The 23,921-nt window shown below is 34.0% G+C and overlaps 1 protein-coding gene across 1 annotated transcript; it reads left to right on the top strand.

Moving 5' to 3' along the window:
* The first annotated feature begins 1,445 nt into the window (after positions 1–1,445).
* Positions 1,446–23,513, top strand: chmp2ba (charged multivesicular body protein 2Ba). Its single transcript, XM_059342919.1, has 6 exons — positions 1,446–1,749; positions 9,542–9,633; positions 14,519–14,713; positions 17,154–17,256; positions 19,143–19,249; positions 22,980–23,513. The coding sequence occupies exons 1-6, from the start codon at positions 1,719–1,721 to the stop codon at positions 23,094–23,096; spliced, it is 645 nt and encodes a 214-aa protein (XP_059198902.1). The 5' UTR covers positions 1,446–1,718; the 3' UTR covers positions 23,097–23,513.
* Positions 23,514–23,921: the final 408 nt, after the last annotated feature.

Raw genomic sequence — 23,921 nt, 5'->3', positions numbered from 1 at the left:
AAAAGAAGGGAAAGCCAATTAAGACATCAGTTAGAATAAAATACTGTAAATGTGAAAAGCAAAAATCCAGGCAAACTAATACTAAAAAACTAAAGTACTAAAGTACTAATACTAAAAAAGTATGAGTCAGAATGACTTCATTATCATTACTTGCGTAGCTTTATCATAAAGCAATAAAAAGAAACGCCTTTGTTACCAATAAACATCTTTATTATCAGTTGCCTTTATGCTGCCTTCAGGAACTGCATGGAATATTCACACTTGGTGTTCTTTTGACATAAACACACCAAACGAGTAGTAAAATTCTTCCCCTTAGGTCTCAATTTGAAATTGAATTTCATTACGGCCCGAACATGAAGGACTTGTGAGGTCCCTATTGTTTTTCTGATGATTATTATTATTTATTATTATTATTATTTTTATTCTTGGTCCCAAATGATCGCATTTCTCACTGCCTGAACACCCCAAAACTCACCAAACTTTAGATATAAGTCACACATGACGAAAAAATAAAATAAAATCTATTGTCCTGAATTTCCCCCACTAGGTGGCGCTATAATAAAGGAAAGTACATTTTGGCTAATAACTCCCATATTTTTTATTTTATTTGTTTTGGTCATTTCAGTGGTCACGCCATGTACGTCGGCTTTCAGGTGATATTTTATTTTTCTGTAGTTCAGATATTCATACGGCTCCATACAGACCAGCTGAACATAGACAGCCAGTCCCTATCATGTTGACATTTTTCATTAAATATTGTAAAAGAAATCACTCTGGTTTGTAGATTGGAAGCCCAAGAGCAAACACACACTGGAGATGAAGTCAGGTCTCAACACCCGCCTTTATTTTTGGTCACAGGTAACATCATTCCTCCAGGAAGTTAGTTAGAGTGAGCCACGGACACTATAAAAGTTTACATTTTATTCGTATATGTATATGTATATACATATACATATGTATATATGTATATGTATATACATATATACATATGTATATATGTATACATATGTGTATATATATATATATATATATATATATATATATATATATATATATATATATGGACTCAGAATGACTTCATTCTCACAGGAAGTTACTAAAAAAGTTAATAGTGTATATATACATAGATGTATATATACATATACATGTGCATATATATGTATGTATATATATGTATATATTTATACATATATATGTATATATGTATAAATATATATGTATATATATGTGTGTGCGTGTGTGTGTGTATTTGTGTATATTTTATATTTATTTATACATTTCTTCTTCATTGTTGGTTTCTTATTCTTGCAGGAGTTTTATCCATGCTTGTTCTGTCAAGGCATTTTGTGAACACTGTTTTTAAAGTTACAATATAAATAAAGGTATTATTATTATTATTATTATTATCATCATCATTATTATTATTATATCATCATCGTTTTGACGAGTGAGACGCAGTTTTCCGATCACGATGGGCCTTTTAACGAGGTGCCCGTGAAGGCAGCATGAGAGTCCCGCCGTGACGTCACAGCGAGCCGTTGAGTCAGAGGGAGGAACTGAACAGCAGAAAGTGAACCAGGAAACAAGCGGAGCAGAGCAGCTGCTGAACCCGCTCACACGGCCCACACAGCGGCTTCTAACGGCAGGAACCGCCCGCTAGAACAGACCAGGACCTCTGTTTTATATTTTATATCTAGGTTGATACCAAAAGCAGCGACATGGCCTTTTTAAAGAAGAAGACAGTCGATGGTAAGTTGTGTGGAGAGCTAGCTAACTTGTTTTTAGCTGCTGCTGCTGTGTTGTTCCCTGCTTTAATTAGCTTTTCCTCTTTTAAACTGGTTAGACCTGTTTCTAGTCTCTCGTCTCACTGCTACCTGAAACTAAATGTAACTCAGGTGAACAAGCTATGTGTAACAAACGGCTGCCTTCATTACAATGTAGCTGTTAAGAAGAAGAAGAGAGAAGATTACTTTATTAAATACTACCTGGGGAGATGGGGGATCGAACCAGCGACTCTCCAGTTACAAGCCCAATTGATAAGGTTTATTTATAGCTAAGTTACACAAGAGCTAATAGGTGAACTCATTGTTTCCAGGTGCCTGAATAAAACCGTGGACTTTTTTAAAAAATTTTAAATATATTTTTATTGGATATTTTTTTTTTTTTTTTGATAAGTTACAGACATAGAAATAAGACAAGAGTAGAAGCAACAAGAAAAAAAGAACACAAAACAACAAAACGGGGCATATTTAAACAATAATAATAATAAAAATAATAATAAAGTACACTGCTGGCACTCTATTATTATATCTATTATTATTATTATTATTATATCTATATTTATTATTGTTTCTGGTTATTTATCTAACTTCATCTCCATATAGGAAGAAGGTGTATTTATAGCTAAGTTACACAAGAGCTGAGGTGAAGTCATTGTTTCCAAGTGGCCGAATAAATTATTATTAAAAATTATTTATTTTTTAAAATATGTTTTTATTGTTTTTTAAGTATATTTTTTATTGTTTTTTAAAGTATATTTTCATTGTTTTTTTAAAGTATATTTTTATTGTTTTTTTAAGTATGTTTTTATAGTTTTTTTAAGTATATTTTTATTGGGATTTTGTATTTTTGACAGAAAACAGACACAGAAATAAGACAAGAGTAGAAGCAACAAGCAAAAATGAACACAAATCAACTAAACGGGGCATATTTTAACAATAATAATAATAAAAATAATAATAAAGTACACTGCTGGCACTCTATTAACTCCTTTCTAGTCAAGATCAGTGTTAAATTTATCAAGGTGAGACAGAAATAGCTGCCATATATCTGACAATTTATTAAAATTGTCCATCATGCCATATCCAACCTTCTCCATAAGTAATACACCAATAAGTTCAGTTAACCACATTTTAAATTGAGGCACATTATCTGATTTCCAGAGTCTTAAAATCATTATTTTTGCGATTATCATTCTGTAAATAACTGTGTTTTGTACTGAAACTCTATTAAGCCGTGGATTTAAACTAAAAACTGAATATGAATCCAAAATATTGAACTATTCCTTTTTACTGCCACCTTGTCACACAACCAACAGTATATTAGTTCCTATTGAAATATATATTTAGAATAAATAAGATAACTTAGGGTGTTAAATGTCCATTAATTTTTTCCATATTATTAAAAACATGTTTGTCAACATGTTGAATACTAAATCAAATATATTTTAGCAGATATAATGTTAGATTTGTGAGATATTGATTGATATTCAGTCATTTTTAGGGCTGCAACTAACGATTTTTTTCATTATTGATTAATCTGTTGATTATTTAAATGATTAATCGATTAGTTTTTTGGTGAATAAAATGTATAAAAATATCAATGAGTGTTTCCAAACCACAAGATGACGTCCTCAAATCTCTTGTTTTGTCCACAAACCAAAGAGATATTCAGTTTATTGTCATAAAGGAACAAAGAAACCAGAAATATTCACATTGAAGAAGCTGAAATCAGAGAATTTGGACTTATTGTCTTTAAAAAACTGCTGAAACCAATTATTATTAAAACCACAAAGAACAGATAAAAACAACTAAAACAGAGCAACATTGAATAAAAATGGGTTTTATTTGTATTTATTTCTTCACATTAATCCAAAGGCTAGCCTATCTCAGTTTTATTTCTCACATTTTTGTTTGGGGAATCTACATTATTGTTCCCTTGCTGTGCTTTGTTAGAAATAACTACAGCTTTATCAGAAACAGAGAGATACGATTAGGGTTGGAAAGCCAAATATTTTAATTTTATTTTATTTTTTAGTGCCTGGTTTTGATTTTGTCTGTTGGTTTTAGCCTACATCACATTTTCTAAATAGAGGCTACTGTTTAACAATGAAAATCTAAATTATAAAGACAGTTTGCAGATTCAAACCATTATATTATAGCCATTTGGATTAAATGTTTAGGAATATTTTTACTAGTAGAATATGTGAGCTGCTGCTAGATTTCATTCACTTGTCAGAAAAAAATTAAAGTAATTTATTGAGTTGCTGGTAGATTTTGGAATCGAACAGCCACAGAAAAAAAAAGTACATTTTCAACCCTGGCCACAGTTCTGTAATGTAAAATCTGTTTAATATGACATTATATCAAGCTGTCTTTATAGTCTAATGTGGTCATTTTAATGTGTAATACATGTTGATGTCAAAATCCTGATAAGCCCGTTCAATCTTTAATATTTCACTGTTTCTCTCCAGGCGAAGTAATCAGCCACACAAGGTCAAAAGGAAAAAAAAATCAAATTTAATGAATCAGTTATTCTACTTCTAATACTGATTAGACTGACTTCTTGATTTTTAGAGGTAGGGCAGGTAAAAGGTCACCTTGTCTGGATCTTAAATATAAATTAAATTAATTTGTGTGGAAGGAATTCCTTTAAAATATAAAAATATATTATCTGCATGTTTAAAAGTACGCTCTGCTGGTAGAGGCAGATTTTTTTACAGCACCGTCTTCATAAAGGAACATTTGTTTGGACAAATATAATGATAATAATCATAAGAGTTTAATTTAAGAGCTGATATTTAGACATTTTCCATGTTTTTCTTGATAATAACCAAAATCATCATCAATAAAACCATGTTAAATGTCTCGATATCAGCTCTTAAATTAAACTCTTATCAGATATTTTTGTTGTTATCATTATATTTGTCTGACAAATGAACCTTTAGTTGAACCAGACATTAAAATGAAATAAAAGAAAGTGACAAAATTACCAAAAAAAAGCATAATAAACAATAAAAAGACACAAAATGAACAAAAAAGACGTATAATAACCAATAAAAAGACGCAATTGATTATGATTTTGGTTATTATCAAGAAAACCATGTTAAACGTCTAGATATCAGCTCTTAAATTAAACTCTTATCATTATATTTGTCCAAACAAATGTACATTTAGTTGTACCAGACATTAAAATGAACAAGAAAGTGACAAAATTACCAAAAAAGACATATAATAAACAATAAAAAGACACAAAATTACCAAAAAATACGTATAATAACCAAAAAAAGACACAAATTGACCAAAAAAAGACACAAAATTACCAAAAAATACTTATAATGACCAATAAAAAGACACAATTGATAATGATTTTGGTTATTGTCAATAAAACCATGGAAAATGTCTAGATATCAGCTCTTAAATTAAACTCTTATCATTATATTTGTCCAAACAAATGAACCTTTAGTTGCACCAGGCATTAAAATGAACAAGAAATAGAGGAAAAAATGTGGTCTAATCATTTTTTGCATGTATTCTGATGAATCCTGCATCATATAAAACCACCTCAGAATCTGTAATATATTCCATTAAGTGGTTAAAAGCAGCTGATTTCAGATCCAGCTCTAACATCTCATCACCTCCTCCTCCCTGCTCCTCCTCCTCCTCCCATCATTGTAATACCAGTTCCTCCGTCCCGACCGGCTTCGTCTCTACTCACTGTGTCTCCTCGACTCCTCGTCCTTTCTTTCTTTTCTCCGCCTCAGACTCTTAAACTCTGTCGTCTCTCGTCTCTGGCCAGTTTTCTGGTTGTTTCCCTGGTTTGGAGGCTGTAGTAGTTTCTGGTTATGATGTGAAAGTGTGTTTGATTCACGTATTTGTAGACGACCTCCCTCCCACTCTGAGACGTCGGCGCCACGTCACCTTATACGTTTACACCAGTCGTCGTTCCCACTAGTCTTCAGCACGATGATGGGTTTAAACCGACTTCATCATTTCTAAACTTTTCAGATAGAATAAGCATTTTTTTTGGTAATAGTTTGGTTTTTCCAAAAGTGGTATTCCCTTTTATTAGAGGTTTTATATTAAGTGATGAATATGGACATTAATCAGTTGTTTCAACGTGTTTTGTTCAGTTTTAAAAAAATGTTTTTCGTTTAATATGAAAAATCTGCATGTCTTCCCAGAGAAAATATTTATTTATTTTTTTAAGAATTTCTCTGCTCAGCTATTGACATCCATTCATCCTGGAATCAGGATACCTTCTGTTTTGCTCTTTTTGAGTGTTTTGTTTTTTGGAGTATTTATATATATATATATATATATTGGAGTTTATATATCCTGGATCTTTACTTTATTTATTATCAATTTTTCACTGTATGGTTTGTTATAGATCTAAAATACAGTCATGGAAAAAATTATGAGACCAATTTCTTGTTCATTTTAATGGCTGGTTCAACTAAAGGTTCATTTGTTTGGACAAATATAATGATAACAACAAAAATAGCTGATAAGAGTTTAATTTAAGAGCTGATATCTAGACATTTAACATGGTTTTATTCATAATAACCAAAATCATCATCAATTGTGTCTTTTTATTGGTCATTATATGCCTTTTTTGGTAATTTTGTGTCTTTTTTTGGTCAATTTTTGTCTTTATTGTTCATTTTACGTCTTTTTTGTTCATTTTGTGTCGTTTTGTTTGTTATACATTTTCTTTTGATAATTTAGTGTCTTTATTGGTCATTATATTTTTTTTGTTAATTTTTTGTCTTTTTATTGGTTATTATACGTCTTTTTTGGTAATTTTGTCAGTTTCTTGTTCATAAAACTGAAGAAAACAAGGGTGGTTTAATACTTTTTTCCATGGCTGTATTTTTGGTCATTTTGTGTCTTTTTTTTAGTCATTTTTGCATCTATTTTTGGTCAATTTGTGTCTTTTATAGTCATTTTTGCATCTATTTTTGGTCATTTTGTGTCATTTTTATTCATTTTTGCATCTATTTTTGGACATTTTGTGTCTTTTTTTTGTCATTTTTACATCTACTTTTGGTAATTCTGTCTTTTTCGGTTATTTTTACATCTATTTTTGGTCAATTTGTGTCTTTTTTAGTCATTTTATTTACATCTATATTTGATCATTTTGTGTCTTGGGTCAAATGTACCTTTAGTTGTACCATTCATTAAAAGGAGGAAGTAATTGTAGAAAAATGGTGGTCTAATATATTTTTTTCCATGCCTGTAAATGTGCATGTTTTTTGATGAATCCTGCATCATCAAAAAAAAAAAACACCTCAGAATCTGGAATATATTTCATTATATGGTTAAAAAGCAGTTTCAGATAAAACTCTAAATTGTATTATTTTTCTGTCGTCAGCTGCACTTATTTTCTGTCTGGAGGTCCTGAAAGTGTATGAAGTCCTGGTGAATGTGTGACTTCAGGGTCATTCATAATCTCACATGATTCCTCTTTATGTGGGTAATTTAGAGCTGACTCACTATTGTGTGAGCTGTTCAGGCTCAGTAAACATTGTCCATGTGCTGCTGATTCCTCTGAGCTATTTCACGTCCATGTGGCTGAACTCTGAGTAGATATGAATAGATATTATGGATTTCTTCCAGAGTCCAGCAGCTGACCAGGACCTGCCCTCTGGAGCTGCATTGCAGAGAAAAAATGCAGTGAAAAGATAATAATTTAACAGATTTTTTTCAGCCAGTTTTAAACATTTCAACCTGTACTGCACCGAGAATAAAACATATGAAGTTGTTGAAGGTGATTCATGATTAAACCACACAGAAGAAAGAAAACAAACATATTAAAAAAAAAAAAATAGTCCTCCATTCTTTCTGTTCAGCTGTCAGATTCTGATTATGTCAGCTATTTAAGTCATGAGAGTTATGTTACCACCATGTAGGGCTGGGCGACATATCTATATAAAAGATATGTCGATATATCTTTAAATGGATATGGAATTAGACCAAATCACATATCAGTATAGTTCAAATTTGCATGGTGATTCTTGCTACAGGCACGCTGCGGCATTTATTTAAGATATTTTTATTTATTTAAATGTGCACTTTATGGAGCTTTGATTTAAAAAAAACAAAAAAAAAAACGGTACTGCTGTTGTTATTCAGTGTTTATTTTTTATTTTTCTTTCTTTATATATAAATGCTGCCCTTACTAGGGTTTGTCGTATTTAGTTCTTTTGTAATGTTTGTTATTCTTTTCTCATATAAATATATTTATTTCAGAAAAAGACTGCCCTATTTTATTTCATAGGGTATTTTTGTTTAAGATATTTCTTTATTTAAATGTGCACTTTATGAAGCTTTGATTTGGGGAAAAAAAAGGTACTCCTCTTTAGGGATGGGCATGGATTTTTCGAAGCCATTAAATCATAAAAAATCGAATAGTTCATCATATCTGGGGAAAAAAAGTTGTATTACTGGAGCCTTCCACACGGGGGCAGCGTAGCATTTGATGAGACACAGTGTGGCGGCTAGATGCCAAACTGTAGAAGAAGAAACAAACAGAGGAGAGGGTTTTCCATGGCGGGCCAAGTTAGTTAGCCCCCAGAGGGATTTAGAGACTCTGGAGGTGACGTTTGGTTTTCACCGTTGCTAACTGTGCACAAAGCAGCATGGCTAATTATACACAGAGTCTCTGTTGATCATAAACATAGTGATGGTGAATTAACCAGCATCACTAACTGTGCACAGAGTGTCTGGTGCTTGTTGTAAACAAACAGAGATCGCTAAGCTAACACCTCCTGCAGCAGCAGCACATACACACTGTACTGCTGCAGAGCTAACTGTTAGCCTGTTAGCACATACACACTGTACTGCTACAGAGCTAACTGTTAGCCTGTTAGCACATACACACTGTACTGCTACAGAGCTAACTGTTAGCCTGTTAGCACATACACACTGTACTGCTACAGAGCTAACTGTTAGCCTGTTAGCACATACACACTGTACTGCTACAGAGCTAACTGTTAGCCTGTTAGCACATACACACTGTACTGCTACAGAGCTAACTGTTAGCCTGTTAGCACATACACACTGTACTGCTACAGAGCTAACTGTTAGCCTGTTGGCACATACACACTGTACTGCTACAGAGCTAACTGTTAGCCTGTTAGCACATACACACTGTACTGCTACAGAGCTAACTGTTAGCCTGTTAGCACATACACACTGTACTGCTACAGAGCTAACTGTTAGCCTGTTAGCACATACACACTGTACTGCTACAGAGCTAACTGTTTATCCTGTTAGCAGTTTGCAGACTGGACGCTAAGGGGTTAACATCCCCTCCGGCTCTGCAGCTGGGAGAGACTGCTGCTAACGGAGGCTCTTCTTTAAGAGTAAGAAGGAGTAGCTGGATTTGTCTCCAGTCACTTTCTTGAAGAATAGTCGCTAAGGGGGTCTGAAAAGTCGCTAAATTTAGCAACAAAGCCGCTAAATTGGGAACACTGCTTCGCCGGTGGGGGGGGGGGTTATTAGAATATTAATTGATTAGTACCCCCCGATTGTCGAACAGTACTTTTCCCTGAAATGCACATTCCTACTACTGTTGATATACGGTATTTATGTTCACTTAAATAAACGGTTTTAAATAAAACTACTATATATATATCAGGATATATATCGTATATCGATATTCAGCCTTAATATATCGGGAATTGACTTTCGGTCATTAAATGTTGTGATATTGTAGCTTTAATAAAGATGTAACATCACTTTTCTGTCTTTCTCCAAAGACATCATCAAAGAACAGTCGAAGGAGCTGCGAGGCACCCAGAGACAGATCACCAGAGACAGAACAGCGCTGGAGAGACAGGAGAAACAAATGGTGGGACACACACACACACACACACACACACACACACACACACACACACACAATCTTGTACTTCTATCTTTGTGAGGACCCTCATTGGAACAGTGAATTCCCTTGCAAGGTTATAATAGTTTTGGATTTTTCATTAGTTTTAGTTTTAATTTTGTTGTGATTTTTTGTTTTCAAATTCAGTGAGTTTTAATGGATTTTTAGAGAGAGTTTGCTAGTTTTAGTTTAGTTTTTATTAGTTGTAGTTTTTTGTAATGGGGTATTTGTTGGGTGGGAGATTAAAAGAGGTCACAGTACATTTTGCCTTTATTTCCTTTGTCTGATCCATCTTCATTATGTATGAAAAAAGTTGACAAAGGCGAAAAACGAAGGACATTTTCACTATAATTTTAGTTAGTTTTGTAACCACACAATACAGTTTCAGTTAATTATCATTATCATGTAACCTTTAACCCTTAAAACAAAGTCTGAAATCTCAAAAAAGCCTTTAAAGAAGTGAGGACCGGCCGAAATGTCCTCACTTTGCAAGAATGTCCTCACTCTGTTGGTTAAAAAACGGGTTCCGGTCCTCACAATGTAGGGAGTACAAGAACACACACACACACACACACACACACAAAAGTCAGGGGAACAAAAGTATCCATGCAGGGCATTTTCCATAGATTTCTGCATATTGCATCAATGCTTTATTAAAATCTCGCCTTTTCTTGCAACACACACACACACACACACACACACACACACACACACACACACACACACACACACACACACATAGCTAGAGATGCATTTTACATCCACTTCCTCCAATCAGGGATTGAGCCTGATTGGCTAATGGGTTTAAATGAAAAGACAAGAACGATCTGGTGTGGTGGCTTTGCTGCAGGCTAGTCAGACTACACTCACACACACTCTCACACACACACACACACACACTCTCTCACACACTCGTAGTGAAACGATAAGGCGATATTCACAGACACCAATAACATTTCCCCTCTGTGAGATGAAAGGAGCCGGCTGTGTCCTCTCCCCTCTGTTGTATTAAGTAAATATCATACAGGACATAATTACCTCCCCGGGGAACCAGATTTTTATTCCTCATTAATGCTTTCAGCTAATTACTTTAGCTTTTAGTTTTTTTTATTTTAAGCTTTGTTGCACGTTTTGAATAAAACATTCTTTCTCTAAGATATGGAAATGACCTATATTAGCAGCTTAGCAGCATTGTGACCGTGTGTTGACCCTTCGCCCACCACGCAGGCTGGAAAAGAGTTAGCACACATTTATATGCAGATACTACATAAACTCAAGCAGTTTATTCCTCAAAAAATAACGTATATTTTAAGTCAAATTCTTCATTTTCCATTTAGTTTTATAGAACTGACAAGTTTAGAAATTAGGTTAATAACCGTTTGTATAGTTTGTGTTAGAGCTGCACGATTATGGCCAAAATCACGATTATTTTGATCAGTATTGTAATCACGACTATTAATCACGATTATTCATCATGTTAGGGAAAACATCTGTATATTTATTGCACTACTTTTAAACAAACAATAGGAACAGTTTTCGCTAAGTGAACACCTCCTGCAGCAGCAGCACATACACACTGTACTGCTACAGAGCTAACTGTTAGCCTGTTAGCACATACACACTGTACTGCTACAGAGCTAACTGTTAGCCTGTTAGCACATACACACTGTACTGCTACAGAGCTAACTGTTAGCCTGTTAGCACATACACACTGTACTGCTACAGTGCTAACTGTTAGCCTGTTAGCACATACACACTGTACTGCTACAGAGCTAACTGTTAGCCTGTTAGCACATACACACTGTACTGCTACAGAGCTAACTGTTAGCCTGTTAGCACATACACACTGTACTGCTACAGAGCTAACTGTTAGCCTGTTAGCACATACACACTGTACTGCTACAGAGCTAACTGTTAGCCTGTTAGCACATACACACTGTACTGCTACAGTGCTAACTGTTAGCCTGTTAGCACATACACACTGTACTGCTACAGAGCTAACTGTTAGCCTGTTAGCACATACACACTGTACTGCTACAGAGCTAACTGTTAGCCTGTTAGCACATACACACTGTACTGCTACAGAGCTAACTGTTAGCCTGTTAGCACATACACACTGTACTGCTACAGAGCTAACTGTTAGCCTGTTAGCACATACACACTGTACTGCTACAGAGCTAACTGTTAGCCTGTTAGCACATACACACTGTACTGCTACAGAGCTAACTGTTAGCCTGTTAGCAATTAGCAGACTGGACACTAAGGGGTTAACATCCCCTCCGGCTCTGCAGCTGGGAGAGACTGCTGCAGGAGGAATGTGCCGCTTCGACTCGTTCTTACTCTTCTTAACGAGCCTCAGGCCCCCGCGGCTCGTTAAGAAGAGTAAGTACGATTCTCCAAAAGTCTCCAATAACACCAGAAAAAGTCTCTGGATTTCTCTCCAGTCGCTTTTTTGAAAGATAGTCTCTAAGGGGGTCTGAAAAGTCGCTAAATATAGCAACAAAGTCGCCAATCTGGCAACACTCCTTCGCCGGCTTTTACAAATGTTGCGTGTTGTTGTGGCGTCCAGTACTACGTCACATCCTGCTTAACGTTCTATCCAATCAGCAACCAGGCTTTTATCAGGGGAGAAAAAAGACCCTGCTCTTCTATAGGGACGAAAAAAGTCCCGACAAAAGTCTGCTCTGGATGGCTCATATTCAAATTAGGGGCAAATTCGTCAAGTGAGACCCGCCTCATTCCGGGTATTGGGCGGTAGTGGAAACAGCGCTTAAGTACCTTTTGAGGTACTTGTACTTTACTTGAGTTTTTCTATTTTATGTCACTTTATACTTTTTACTCCACTACATTTAGCTGACAGCTTTAGTTACTTTCGACATGAAAATCAAGATACATTTAAAGTGATAAGATGTTTTTTTGTTTTTTTTTTATTAAATCTCATAACAGTGTATTAAGTAGAATTAAATTAAAGAAGTTTTTCTCAGTTTAACCCCTTGCATAGTTTCTGCAGTTAGACTCTGTAGGGCAGAAAAGTCTGCACACCTTTTTGGCAAATTTAAACTTTTATAACACAATAACACAAACAAAACAAACTGTTCTGGCAGCAGCAGACCAGCATCTACTGCAGATAATACACCGACTACGGATAAATACGTAAAAAGACCTGAACTCTCCCTTTAAGAGCCACTCCACGTCTCTGGATGATCAGCGGGTATCTCGTAGAGTATATTGTATAATCATTATTATGTAAATATCTTCTCTGTGCTGCTGCTGATCCTCTGACCTGCTAAGTGCTACCGTGAGTTCCTCTTATTGCACCGCATACGTCCCCACAATACGCATTGATAAACAAACAGAAATACATCCTGCGAGCTCCCGAGAGACAAAAACGTGTTTTGCAAATATAGACACAGTAAATAAAGTCATCAGGCTTTACACACTGGCAAGATAATACACGCTTTTAGCTTTGGTAAACATCTGAAAATACACAGATGCCCACAGGGAAGCAGTGTGTGGGCACCAGAGTGTGTGTGTGTTAGTGTGTGTGTGTGTGTGTTAGTGTGTGTGTGTGTGTGTGTCCCAGGAGAGCAGCAGCGTGGAGCTGCAGGTTACAGTAGCTAGCCAGCCTCTCAGCACCAACACACACTACAGCAACCAGCTTCTGTTGTTTATTTCTTCTGTGTGTCAGCTAAAAGCTTCTCCAGGAAACAACAATCAATTATTAATGTTTGATGAGGCAATAGACATTCCCCACTCAGCTCCGTGTCTCTCACTTTATCTCACAAACACACACACAAACACATAAACACAGACAGGTGCATCAGGTTCAGTCTGGACTGTATTTTCTTGCTTTTCCGAGCAGAAAAATATTCAAATGAATGCCGTGGAGAGGAAAAACTGTAGAGCTGTGTGAGGGAAAAAAAGGCACACAGTGACAATAATAATGTCAAGTGCACTGTCATCTGAAAAAAGTATGAATGCTTTAAGAGGGAGAGAAGATACAGATGAGAGCAGTGGGACTTGTGCTGATGTGAAGCTTGTAATGTCTTATTTACTGTGCTGTCACAAAAGGAGGGAGGAGGAGGAGGAGGTGATGGAGAGATAATAATACTCTCCTAGACATGAAGGAATGTGAGGCTGGTAGACTTTGCCTGCTAGGAACTAGAAACCTTTATGTAGAAACAAAGGAAAGGATTTTTCTGAACACATGGACAATGTGTCGCATTGCAAAAGCAGCTTCAATCCAAATATCATGTGGATTTTACACATGTTGCTACATAAAAAAAAAGAAAAATCAGCTTGTGTTTTCAATATATTTTCCCTCCAGAAAGTCAGATTTCATACAATTGAAAATAGGGTTGTTATGATACTAAAATGTTCAACTCGATATTCGATACTCGATACCATTTTCGATACCACCAAGACCCCAAAATTTAACAGAAATATTTTTATTAACAAGAAAAATGCAACATGTAAAAATGAACAGAACCACAGGTTAAATATTTATAATAATAAAAACAGTTGTGCAAAAAGAAACTGCAGCTATGATAACAAGCTTCAGGTCTGAGGTAGTGCAGAAAATAAATAAATACAATAAACAATAACAATTGGAACAATATTAACAATCGATACTTTTGACAACCCTAACTGAATGATTTCTACGTGGTCTAAAGCTAAAACCAGTTAAACAATAAAAATACAAAATGCAAAATACCAGTGGTGGAAAAAGTACTCAGATCTCTCAGTACTATGGTGTAATTCCATATCACATTTAAAAATATATCGATATGTCGCCCAGCTCTAATAAGTGTCCAAAGTTCTAATATCTCAGATTCTCCTGTTGACCTTCCAGGAAGCTGAGATCAAGAAGATGGCTAAGAGTGGGAACAGGGAGGCCTGTAAGATTCTGGCCAAGCAGCTGGTGCAGCTTAGGAAGCAGAAGACCAGAACCTACGCCGTCAGTTCAAAGGTCACCTCCATGTCCACGCAGACCAAACTCATGAACTCTCAGATGAAGATGGCCGGTGCCATGTCCGCCACGGCAAAGGTAAGAAACGCCTTTAAACAGGATTATAAGAGGAATAAAGATCAATATTTACTGAGAATATAACTGCTGGCCTGTTAGAAATCAATAAGGAAGAAATGTCTGAAGAGTGCAGATGAATGGATTGATATTGTGAACAACATCTTTGTAATGGAAAGAATTACTTTCAATTTAAGAACACGAAAAGGGGTATTTATTGAAAATTGGCAAAAATGGATTAGATTAGATTAGACTTTATTAATCCCACAGCGGGGAAATTTCTTTGTTACAGCCACAAAATTTTCACACAATTAACACAACAAATAAAAAATATAACAATCTACAATATACAAAAAAGTATTAGGTTGTCCCTAGATGTTTTTTGTATTTTGTCTCTGCATAATGTACTTTATGACCCGTGTCTTTTTTTTAATTATCTACTGCTGATTTTAATGAGTTTTCTCTTTCTTGTTTCTGGTTTCTGTAGCACTTTGAGATTTCTGTATGAAAAGTGCTTTACAAATAAAATGTATTATTATTATCTAAGAAAAGACATTTAACAATATACAATATACTATATACAACTTAATGCAAATTAAGTGGAGAATGTGCAAATTATATGCAAAAATGTGCAGAAGAGAAAGAAAGACAAACTCCAACACGTTCATACGTCTCTACCATAAAACCAGAATACTTTCATTTCTTTGTACCTTTCCATTTTGTAAGATTTTACTTTTCCCTTGATATTTTCTGTATTTGTCTATCGGTCTTCATGTTGATTGTTTGTTTGTTCATTTACATGTAAAATCAAAAACCAAAAAAAGTAAATGACAAGAAAATTAAATGGTTATAAAATGGGCTTTTAGAATATATATAATATAATATCCACTAGAGTCGAGTCCCTGCTAGGAGAGTTAGGTGTGTTTCTGTTTAGCATATGAACTAGTTTCTTGTATCAATAATTTAGAGTTGTAATTAAAGTATTAATGTGGGATCTGTTGGTGTTTAAAGTCTGTTGCCGTGGTTTGTTGTTAATGAAGTGTGAAAGGTGGTAATTGGCCAGAAGCGACGTACGTACAGAGTGTGACTCCACAAACATACACAGGTCAAATATAATTAGGCTTCAGATTAATGGAGTGTTGAGGAGGAGGAGGAGGAGGTGGGAGGTGGTGCAGCGGAGGGAGAAATGTGTTAATTGTTTTATGTGACGTGCAAAAAGTTTATTGACTCAAAAGTTGCAGCTTCCATTCAGTATTTCCCCTCGATAGTAACATTCCTCTCATAATATTATTATAATGATATTATTAGTATAATAATAATAATATTATTATAATATTATTATTATAATAATAATAATATAATAATAATAATATTATTATAATATATTATTATTATTATTATTATATTATAATAATAATATTATAATAATATTATTATTATAATATATTATTATTATTATTATTATTATCATTATTATATTATTATTATAATATTATCATTATTGTGTTTGTTGACGTGGTCTGGAGGTTGAGGAGGATGTTGTTGCCACTTTAGAGCTGCTGATGTTTCACAGGAAGGAAGGAGATGCATAATTTAGAGTTTCTTTGTGTATTAGTAATACTTCTAATATGCTAACATGCTAATGAGTGCAGAGCCTTCTAAAGCCCCTTTTCAACCAAATAACCTGATATTTCCTAATTTGTTGTAAGTGGAGATATTATTTGGAATCTGCTCCTTGGGAAAAGTCTGATTTTTCTGCTTTATTATCAATTTAAATGACCTGATTTTGTATCCCAATATCTTGCTGTATGATTTTTGTCATTGAGGGTCATGTTTTTTTTTTAATATAAATCAGGTCTAGTTGCTGTATAAATTCTGTGAAAGTACCAAAATTGAGGAAGAAATGTGCACAACTCCTATTCAGAAACCTTGACTTTAAATAATCCGGACTTTTTTAAGGTTGTGATGTCACTTTTATGCTATTTAGATGCAGAAAGTGCTGCTCTGGTGCAGTTAAAGTCATTTCTAGGCTGCAGTGATGGTGCACAGACACCAAAATTGCAGATGTGGAAACCCAGAAACACTGACCAATCAGAGCAGAGTGGGCTTTTTTAGGAAAATGTGTTTTTTAAGCAACATTTAAGCATGCAAACTTGTAGTAGAAGCCCCAAAATACAAGTATGAACCTGAAAATGAGCATAAGACTGAAATAGTTCTAATATCCCAAGATGCTAATGAGTGCAGATCCTTCCAACGCCTCTTTTCAACCAAATAACCTAATATTTCCTGATTTGTAATAAGTGGAGATATCATGTGTAACCTGCTGTTTGGGAAACGTCCTTGTCTGTGAAATTAGATTTCTCTAAAAAGTTCAGATTGAAGCTACATTCCTCTACAGCTTCTCCTCAGAACCAACTGAAGACCTCATTATGAACTCTCACCTTTCTTTTATTCATGTGTTCAGACGATGCAAGCAGTGAATAAGAAGATGGATCCTCAGAAGACCCTGAAGAACATGCAGGACTTCCAGAAGGAGAACATGAAGATGGGCATGACTGAGGACATGAGTAAGTCCTCATAATACACACAAAGAGCTCAAAGAGCTCCAAAACCACACTGTTAGGAAGCAAGTGAACGGTGTAACGTGACATGTGTTGCAATAGGCTTTGATTAGCAAAAGACAAGACCTCAAAGTATGATTTTTGGAACCTGGTCTCACAGGAATCCGTGGAATAGCCACGGAATCACTTAAATTTCCGTGAAACTGACACGGATTTGGCTACAATGCAAGTTAAAGACAGTCATATCCCGTGGCTATTCCATGGATATTTGTTCCTATTGGTTTGTTCCAAGTCACGTGACTTTCAAGGTCCCGGCGGTCAGAACAAAAAAAATGGCGGACAGTTCTCTCATTTTATTGCATAAAAAACTATTGCAACTCATTGCATAAAAATGGATTTTGATCACATTTCTAGCGAGAAATATATGTTTTATTTTCTAAATATTCACTCAGTGAATGTACATAATCACTTTGTGGCGAAGATCTCGCCAGAAAAATATGACTGTCATTAACTTGCGTTACCGACAACACATACATTTTTTTTTTTTTTACAAAAAATACAAAAAAAACACACATAAAACAAACACAAAACACACATAAAAAACCCACAAAAAATACAAAAACACACACAAGAACAAACAAACCCACAAAAATCACACAAAAAAACATTACACATGAAAACCAACAAAACCAACAAATTAAGGAATCATCTTTATCAAATATTGTACTTTTTACTCCACTACATTTATCTGACAGCTTTAGTTACTTTACAGGTCGAGATTTAACATGAAAACATGAAAAATTTAATGTGATTAGGCATTTTAAATTAATTAAACCACATAGCATTATATTAAGTAATTTAATGAGTCCTGTCTTACAAAATGAAAACGCTGCCAACATACAGTTCTCTCATTTTTAGTGAAAAAAATCAATATTTTGACTTAGTTTCTGCATAAAAATGGATTTTGATCACATTTCTAGCGAGAAATATATGTTTTATTTTCTAAATATTCACTCAGTGAATGAACATAATCACTTTGTATGTTGGAATAGCCACGGGATATGACTGTCATTAACTTGCATTGTAGCGAAATCCGTGTCAGTTTCACGGAAATTTGAGTGATTCCGTGGCTATTCCACGGATTTTGAGTTAAGAGAATCCGTGGCTATTCCACGGATTCCTGTGAGACCAGGTTGGATTTTTGACAATGATTTAGATCAGGGGTCTCAAACTGGCGGCCCGCGGGCCAATTGTGGCCCTCGTGACAATATTTTGTGGCCCCCACCTTGATATGAAAGTTTAATGTGAGTTTTATATGAATGGCACTTTACCGTGTTGTGTGTGGAAGGTCCCTTTAATTACTTCTTTTGGTGATTTTGTGTCTTTTTAAATAATGTTGTGTCTTTTTTAAATGATTTTGTGTCTTTTTAATAATTTTGTGTCTTTTTAAAATAATATTGTCTTTTTTTGGTAATTTTGTGTCTTTTAAAAAAAAAAATGTTTGTGTCTTTTTAATAATTCTGTGTCTTTCTTAAATAATTTTGTTGTTTTTTTTGGTAATTTTGTCATTTTTAAATAATTTTGTCTTTTTTAAATCATTTTGTGTCTTTCTTAGTAATTCTGTGTCTTTTTTTAATAATTTTGTGTCTTTTTTAAAAATAGTTTGTGTCTTTTTTGGTCATTTTGATACTGCCTCCAGCGGCCCCCAGGTAATTTGAGTTTGAGACCCCTGATTTAGATGGAGAGGGGGAAATGCTAACACACAAGCATCTGCATATGTTTGCTAGTTTGGTTTATTGTTATCTCGCTCCAGTCCAAACTGTGACTAAAATCAATGTGTTTGTTTGTTTATTATTATTATTATTTACCTGTCTGTCTCACTCTCTGTCCAGTCAACGACACTCTGGACGAGATCTTTGATGAATCAGGAGACGAAGAAGAATCTCAGGACATCGTCAACCAGGTTCTGGATGAGATCGGCATCGAGATCTCAGGAAAGGTAAGAACATTCACAACGAGAGAGAGAAAAATATCTTTGACTGGTTATTGTTATTTTTACTTTTTTAAATTTATAATCAAGTCAACTTTATTTATCAAATGCAGCCATATGTTCAGGAAATACAGAGAAATTAAATTGTGTTTCCCTCTTATCTCCGGTTCAAACAGCAATAAACATGAAATATAAAATATAAATAAGATATAAAATGTAAACGTATATACATAAATACAAGCAAGAAGACATAGAAGAAAAGACAGAGGCAATCTGGGAGATTTAATAATATAAATAGTATAAATAAATATGACGGTATGAACAGATTAATGGTATAAATATGGCAAATAGTATCAGAAACTGCTTTTAATGTTGTTGATTTTAATTGTTTGTTTTTATTTGTAATGCATTTTTACTGTTTTAACTGTAAAGAGTCTTTGAGTATCTTGTAAAGTGCTCTAAAAATAAAATGTATTATTATTATTATTATTATAATTTAGTATCGCAATATGGCACAGTGTAAACAGATGTTATAAGTATAAATATAATTTTTTACAATATAAACTGAATTTACAATATAAGTTGAGTTTTTAGAGTTTTTTTTAGAGCGGGGTCAATCTATAAAATGTCAGAAAACAATCATAATCTGAGGTGATGTGTCTATTAATCCATAACCCAATTAATTATTCATTAATTCATTATTATATTAATTTAATTAATAATTAATCAGTTTACTCAGTGAAAAAAAATCAAGAAAAGCAGGAAATCTCCATGTTTGAGAGCCTGAAAATGTAATTCCTGCCATAAATAATCACTCAAATGATTGATGAGCTATTAAAATAGTTTTAGATTATTTATTCTGTCGATTAGTTGACTAATCGTTGCAGCGATATCTTTCCTTACAGATATGAGAAAATGTAAAAACACATTTTACAAATGTTAAACCGTCCCCCAGCAACAGTAAGTGTGACTGGTTATTGTTATTTTTACAATTATTTTACAATCAATTAATCTATAAAATGTCAGAAACCAATCATCTGTCTGAGATGATGTTTCGATTAAGTCCATAACCCAATTAATTATTCATTAATTCATTATTATATTAATTTAATTAATCAGTTTACTCAAGAAAAGCAGGAAATCTCCATATTTGAGAGCCTGAAAATGGCATTTTTACCATAAAATAATCACTTAAATGATTGATTAGCTATTAAAATAGTTTCAGAAATTGTTTCTTCTGCACTTTATATTGTTACAGCTATATATATATATATATATATATATATATATATATACCACAAGGATAAAAAAAGACCCCAAAATTTAACAGAAATATTTTTATTAACAAGAAAAATGCAACATGTAAAAATGAACAGAACCACAGGTTAAATATTTATAATAAAAAAACAGTTGTGCAAAAAGAAACTGCAACTATGAGTAGTGCAAAAAAATTAAATAAATACAATAAACAATAACAATTAGAACAATATTAACAATCGATACTTTTTAAAACGAGTATCGTATCCGGATACAACGTTTTAGTATTGATACTTTTTTGAGTATCGATACTTTTGACAACCCTAATATAAATATATATATATATATATATATATATATATATATATATATATATATATTTATATAAACCAATCAATCAGACTTTATTTGTAGAGCACTTTTCATACAAGAGAGATACAACACAAAATGCTTTACATAAAAAAAGAAAAAAAAAGTAATAATAATAATAAAAATAACAAAACATAGAAACAAACACCCTCGGCCCATATTTCCTTCCATACCTTAACTTTATACCACCTTCTGTTTAGAGAGACTGAGCCCACGGGTAATGCCTTTTATCTGGTTTTTATGGAACATTTAGGTAGAAGTGAGAGAATGTAAAAGCACATTTTCCCCCAGCAACAGTCAGTGCAACTGGTTATAGTTATTTTTACAATTATTTTATAAAGCTGATGTGTCAATTAAGTCCATAACCCAATGAATTATTCATTAATTAAATATTATATTAATTAAAATAATAATGAATCAGCTTACTCAGTGAAAAAAAATCAAGAAAAGCAGGAAATCTCATATTTGAGAGCCTGAAAATGGCGTTTTTGCCATAAAATAACAATTTATTTATGTATATACATTTATATGTATAACCAATCAATCAGACTTTATTTGTTCAGCACTTTTCATACAAGAGAGATGCAACACAAAATGCTCTACATAAGAAAGGGGAAAGTAGTAGTAGTAATAATAAAAATAACAAACACATAGAAACATGCAAACACCCATATTTCCTTCCATACCTTAACTTTATACCACCTTCTGTTTAGAAGACTTAGCCCACGGGTAATGTCTTTTATCTAGTTTTTATGTACGTGTTTTCACTGTTTATGTAGAAGTGAGAGAATGTAAAAGCACGTGTCCATATGTAAAGCGTCCTCCAGCAACCAGAGCAGAACAGTCAGAGTTCCTCCTGGTTCCTGCAGCCTGTTAATGTCTCCAGCTGCCGCGTGGTGGGGCCATGACGCCTTCAGCTCTTCATCTCTGGTCCTGAACCATCTGCTGGGGGTCTGGCTCCCCCTGGGGGCTCCATCACTTATTACCTCTCCACACATCTACACACCCCCATAAACACACTCACAGCTGGCAGGATTCATAAAAACACACACAACTCTTTCTTCTGCCTCAATCACAGTAAAAGGCTGAGCGGAGAGTTATAGTGTGTTTTAGTTTTCTGCACTTTACATGTAAAGGAAAACCATAAAAGCTTCTTTAATCCACCCTAAAGCTGGGAGGAAGTTACAGGACTCATAAAAGAAAATGTAGCTACGTTATGTGTTATTTTCTTCCTTATTCAGTGGAATAATCATTCTAGAGCTCTATAGCATCTTTTCTGGTGATTCAATGGTAAATACTTGACATATAAATGAGATATTAAAAAAAATGCATTCAGATGTAAATACGATTTCTGAGAAATTTAAGATAGTGTGTGCATTATCATCAATTTAGATTATGTAATTCTGTAACGCGATATCTTGCTATGTGATTTTGTCATTGAGGTCATGTTTTGTTAATATAAATCAGGTCTAGCTGCTAAATACATTCTGTGAAAGTACCAAAATCCAGGAAGAAATGCGCACAGCGGCTATTCAAAAACTGTAACTTGTTCTGTCATGCTATTTAGAGGCAGGAAGTGCTGCTCTGGTGCAGTTAAAGTAATTTCTAGGCTGCAGTGATGGTGCACAGACACCAAAATTACAGATGTGGAAACACTGACCAATCAGAGCGGACTGGGCTTTTTTGGGAAAATGTGTTTCAGTTATAGGTCTAGCAGTTAAGTATTAATATATGATAATAAATATTATGTATCATTATTAGGCAGAGAAAGCGGTACTACTAAAATGTAAATAGAATAAAAAAATGTGTATAGAAAATATACAAATAATAATAATAAGAATAATTTTGAAAAAAGAGCATGCATGAGTAACAATAATACTAATAAAGATAATTACAGGAGAGAACATGCAAACATGTTCTAGTAGAAAGTCTGAACCAGAGAATGAGTCTGATTCTGTGTGTTTCCTCTCATAGTTTCCTATAGAATCTGACTGAAGCAGCAGCAGCTGTCCTCAGCTCTGACTCTCACCAACTTTGTGACTGTGTGTGTGTTTAGTTGTGTGTGTGTGTGTGTGTTAATGGTGTTTTCCTGCCCGTGTGTGTGTGTCTCCAGATGGTGACGGCTCCAGCTGCAGGAAGGAGCCTCCCCGGCGCCGCCTCCTCCTCCAAACAGGCCACCATCTCCGACGAGGAGATCGAGAGGCAGCTCCGAGCGCTGGGAGTCGACTAGCGTCTGTTAATGTTCACTAACATGTGATCATTAACTCTGAGTCACACTGACTGTTGGCACACATTAGGTTCTGTCATTGTTGGAAAAAAAAGGTGTAACAAAGGGTGAACACCAACACACACACACACACACACACGGAGACATTTATTAAAGGCAGAATATTAATATTCTCACACATTCTACAGCAGGTCGCCTCAAAGATCGTTAGGGCAGAAAATCTAAAATACACTGTAAAAAATAACAGATCAAACAGTAAATCTGAGGGAAATGATCTTGAATCTTAAATTCAGATTATTAAATCTAGAAATAAGCATGTCGAACACTTAAAATATGAAATTAACTCTTAAAACAAGATAAGTTATCTAACACTTCTAAATCTAAAGTTTTTGTTTCTTACAAAGATTTAAAAAAAACTTGTCAGGTCACTCTGCTCGGGCCAGTTCATGACTGCTGGCAGCTTTAATTTATGAGATAAAGGTTGAAATTATGAGATAAAAGTCGAAATTATGAGATAAAAATCGAAATTATTAGATTAAAAAGTCATAGTTTTGAGATAAAAAAGTTGAAATAATGAGATAAAGTCTAAATTATGAGATAAAAAGTTCAAATTATGAAATAAGTCGAATTGAGATTTAAAAAAGTCATAATTTTGAGACAAAAGTTGAAATAAAGAGATGAAAAAGTCATAATTTTGAGATAAAAAAGTTGAAATACAGAAATAAAAAAGTCATAATTTTGTGATAGAAAAGGTGAAATAAAGAGATAAAAAGTCATTTTTTTTATAAAAAGTCAAAATTATGAGATAAAAGTCAAAATAAAATAAAA

This window comes from Centropristis striata, chromosome 10, assembly GCF_030273125.1.
Source record: "Centropristis striata isolate RG_2023a ecotype Rhode Island chromosome 10, C.striata_1.0, whole genome shotgun sequence".
Taxonomy (NCBI): domain Eukaryota; kingdom Metazoa; phylum Chordata; class Actinopteri; order Perciformes; family Serranidae; genus Centropristis; species Centropristis striata.
The sequence above is the reverse complement of the archived record's forward strand: the minus strand, read 5'-3'. Positions and strand labels throughout refer to the sequence as shown.

What these genes read in the sequence shown, in the direction of transcription:
- chmp2ba (XM_059342919.1), top strand. Translation starts at nt 1,719, where the DNA reads ATGGCCTTTTTAAAGAAGAAGACAGTCGATG. An exon ending in AGAGACAGGAGAAACAAATG is followed by an intron (nt 9,634 to 14,518) that starts GTGGGACACACA and finishes TTGACCTTCCAG; the next exon opens with GAAGCTGAGATCAAGAAGAT. An exon ending in GGGCATGACTGAGGACATGA is followed by an intron (nt 17,257 to 19,142) that starts GTAAGTCCTCAT and finishes CTCTCTGTCCAG; the next exon opens with TCAACGACACTCTGGACGAG.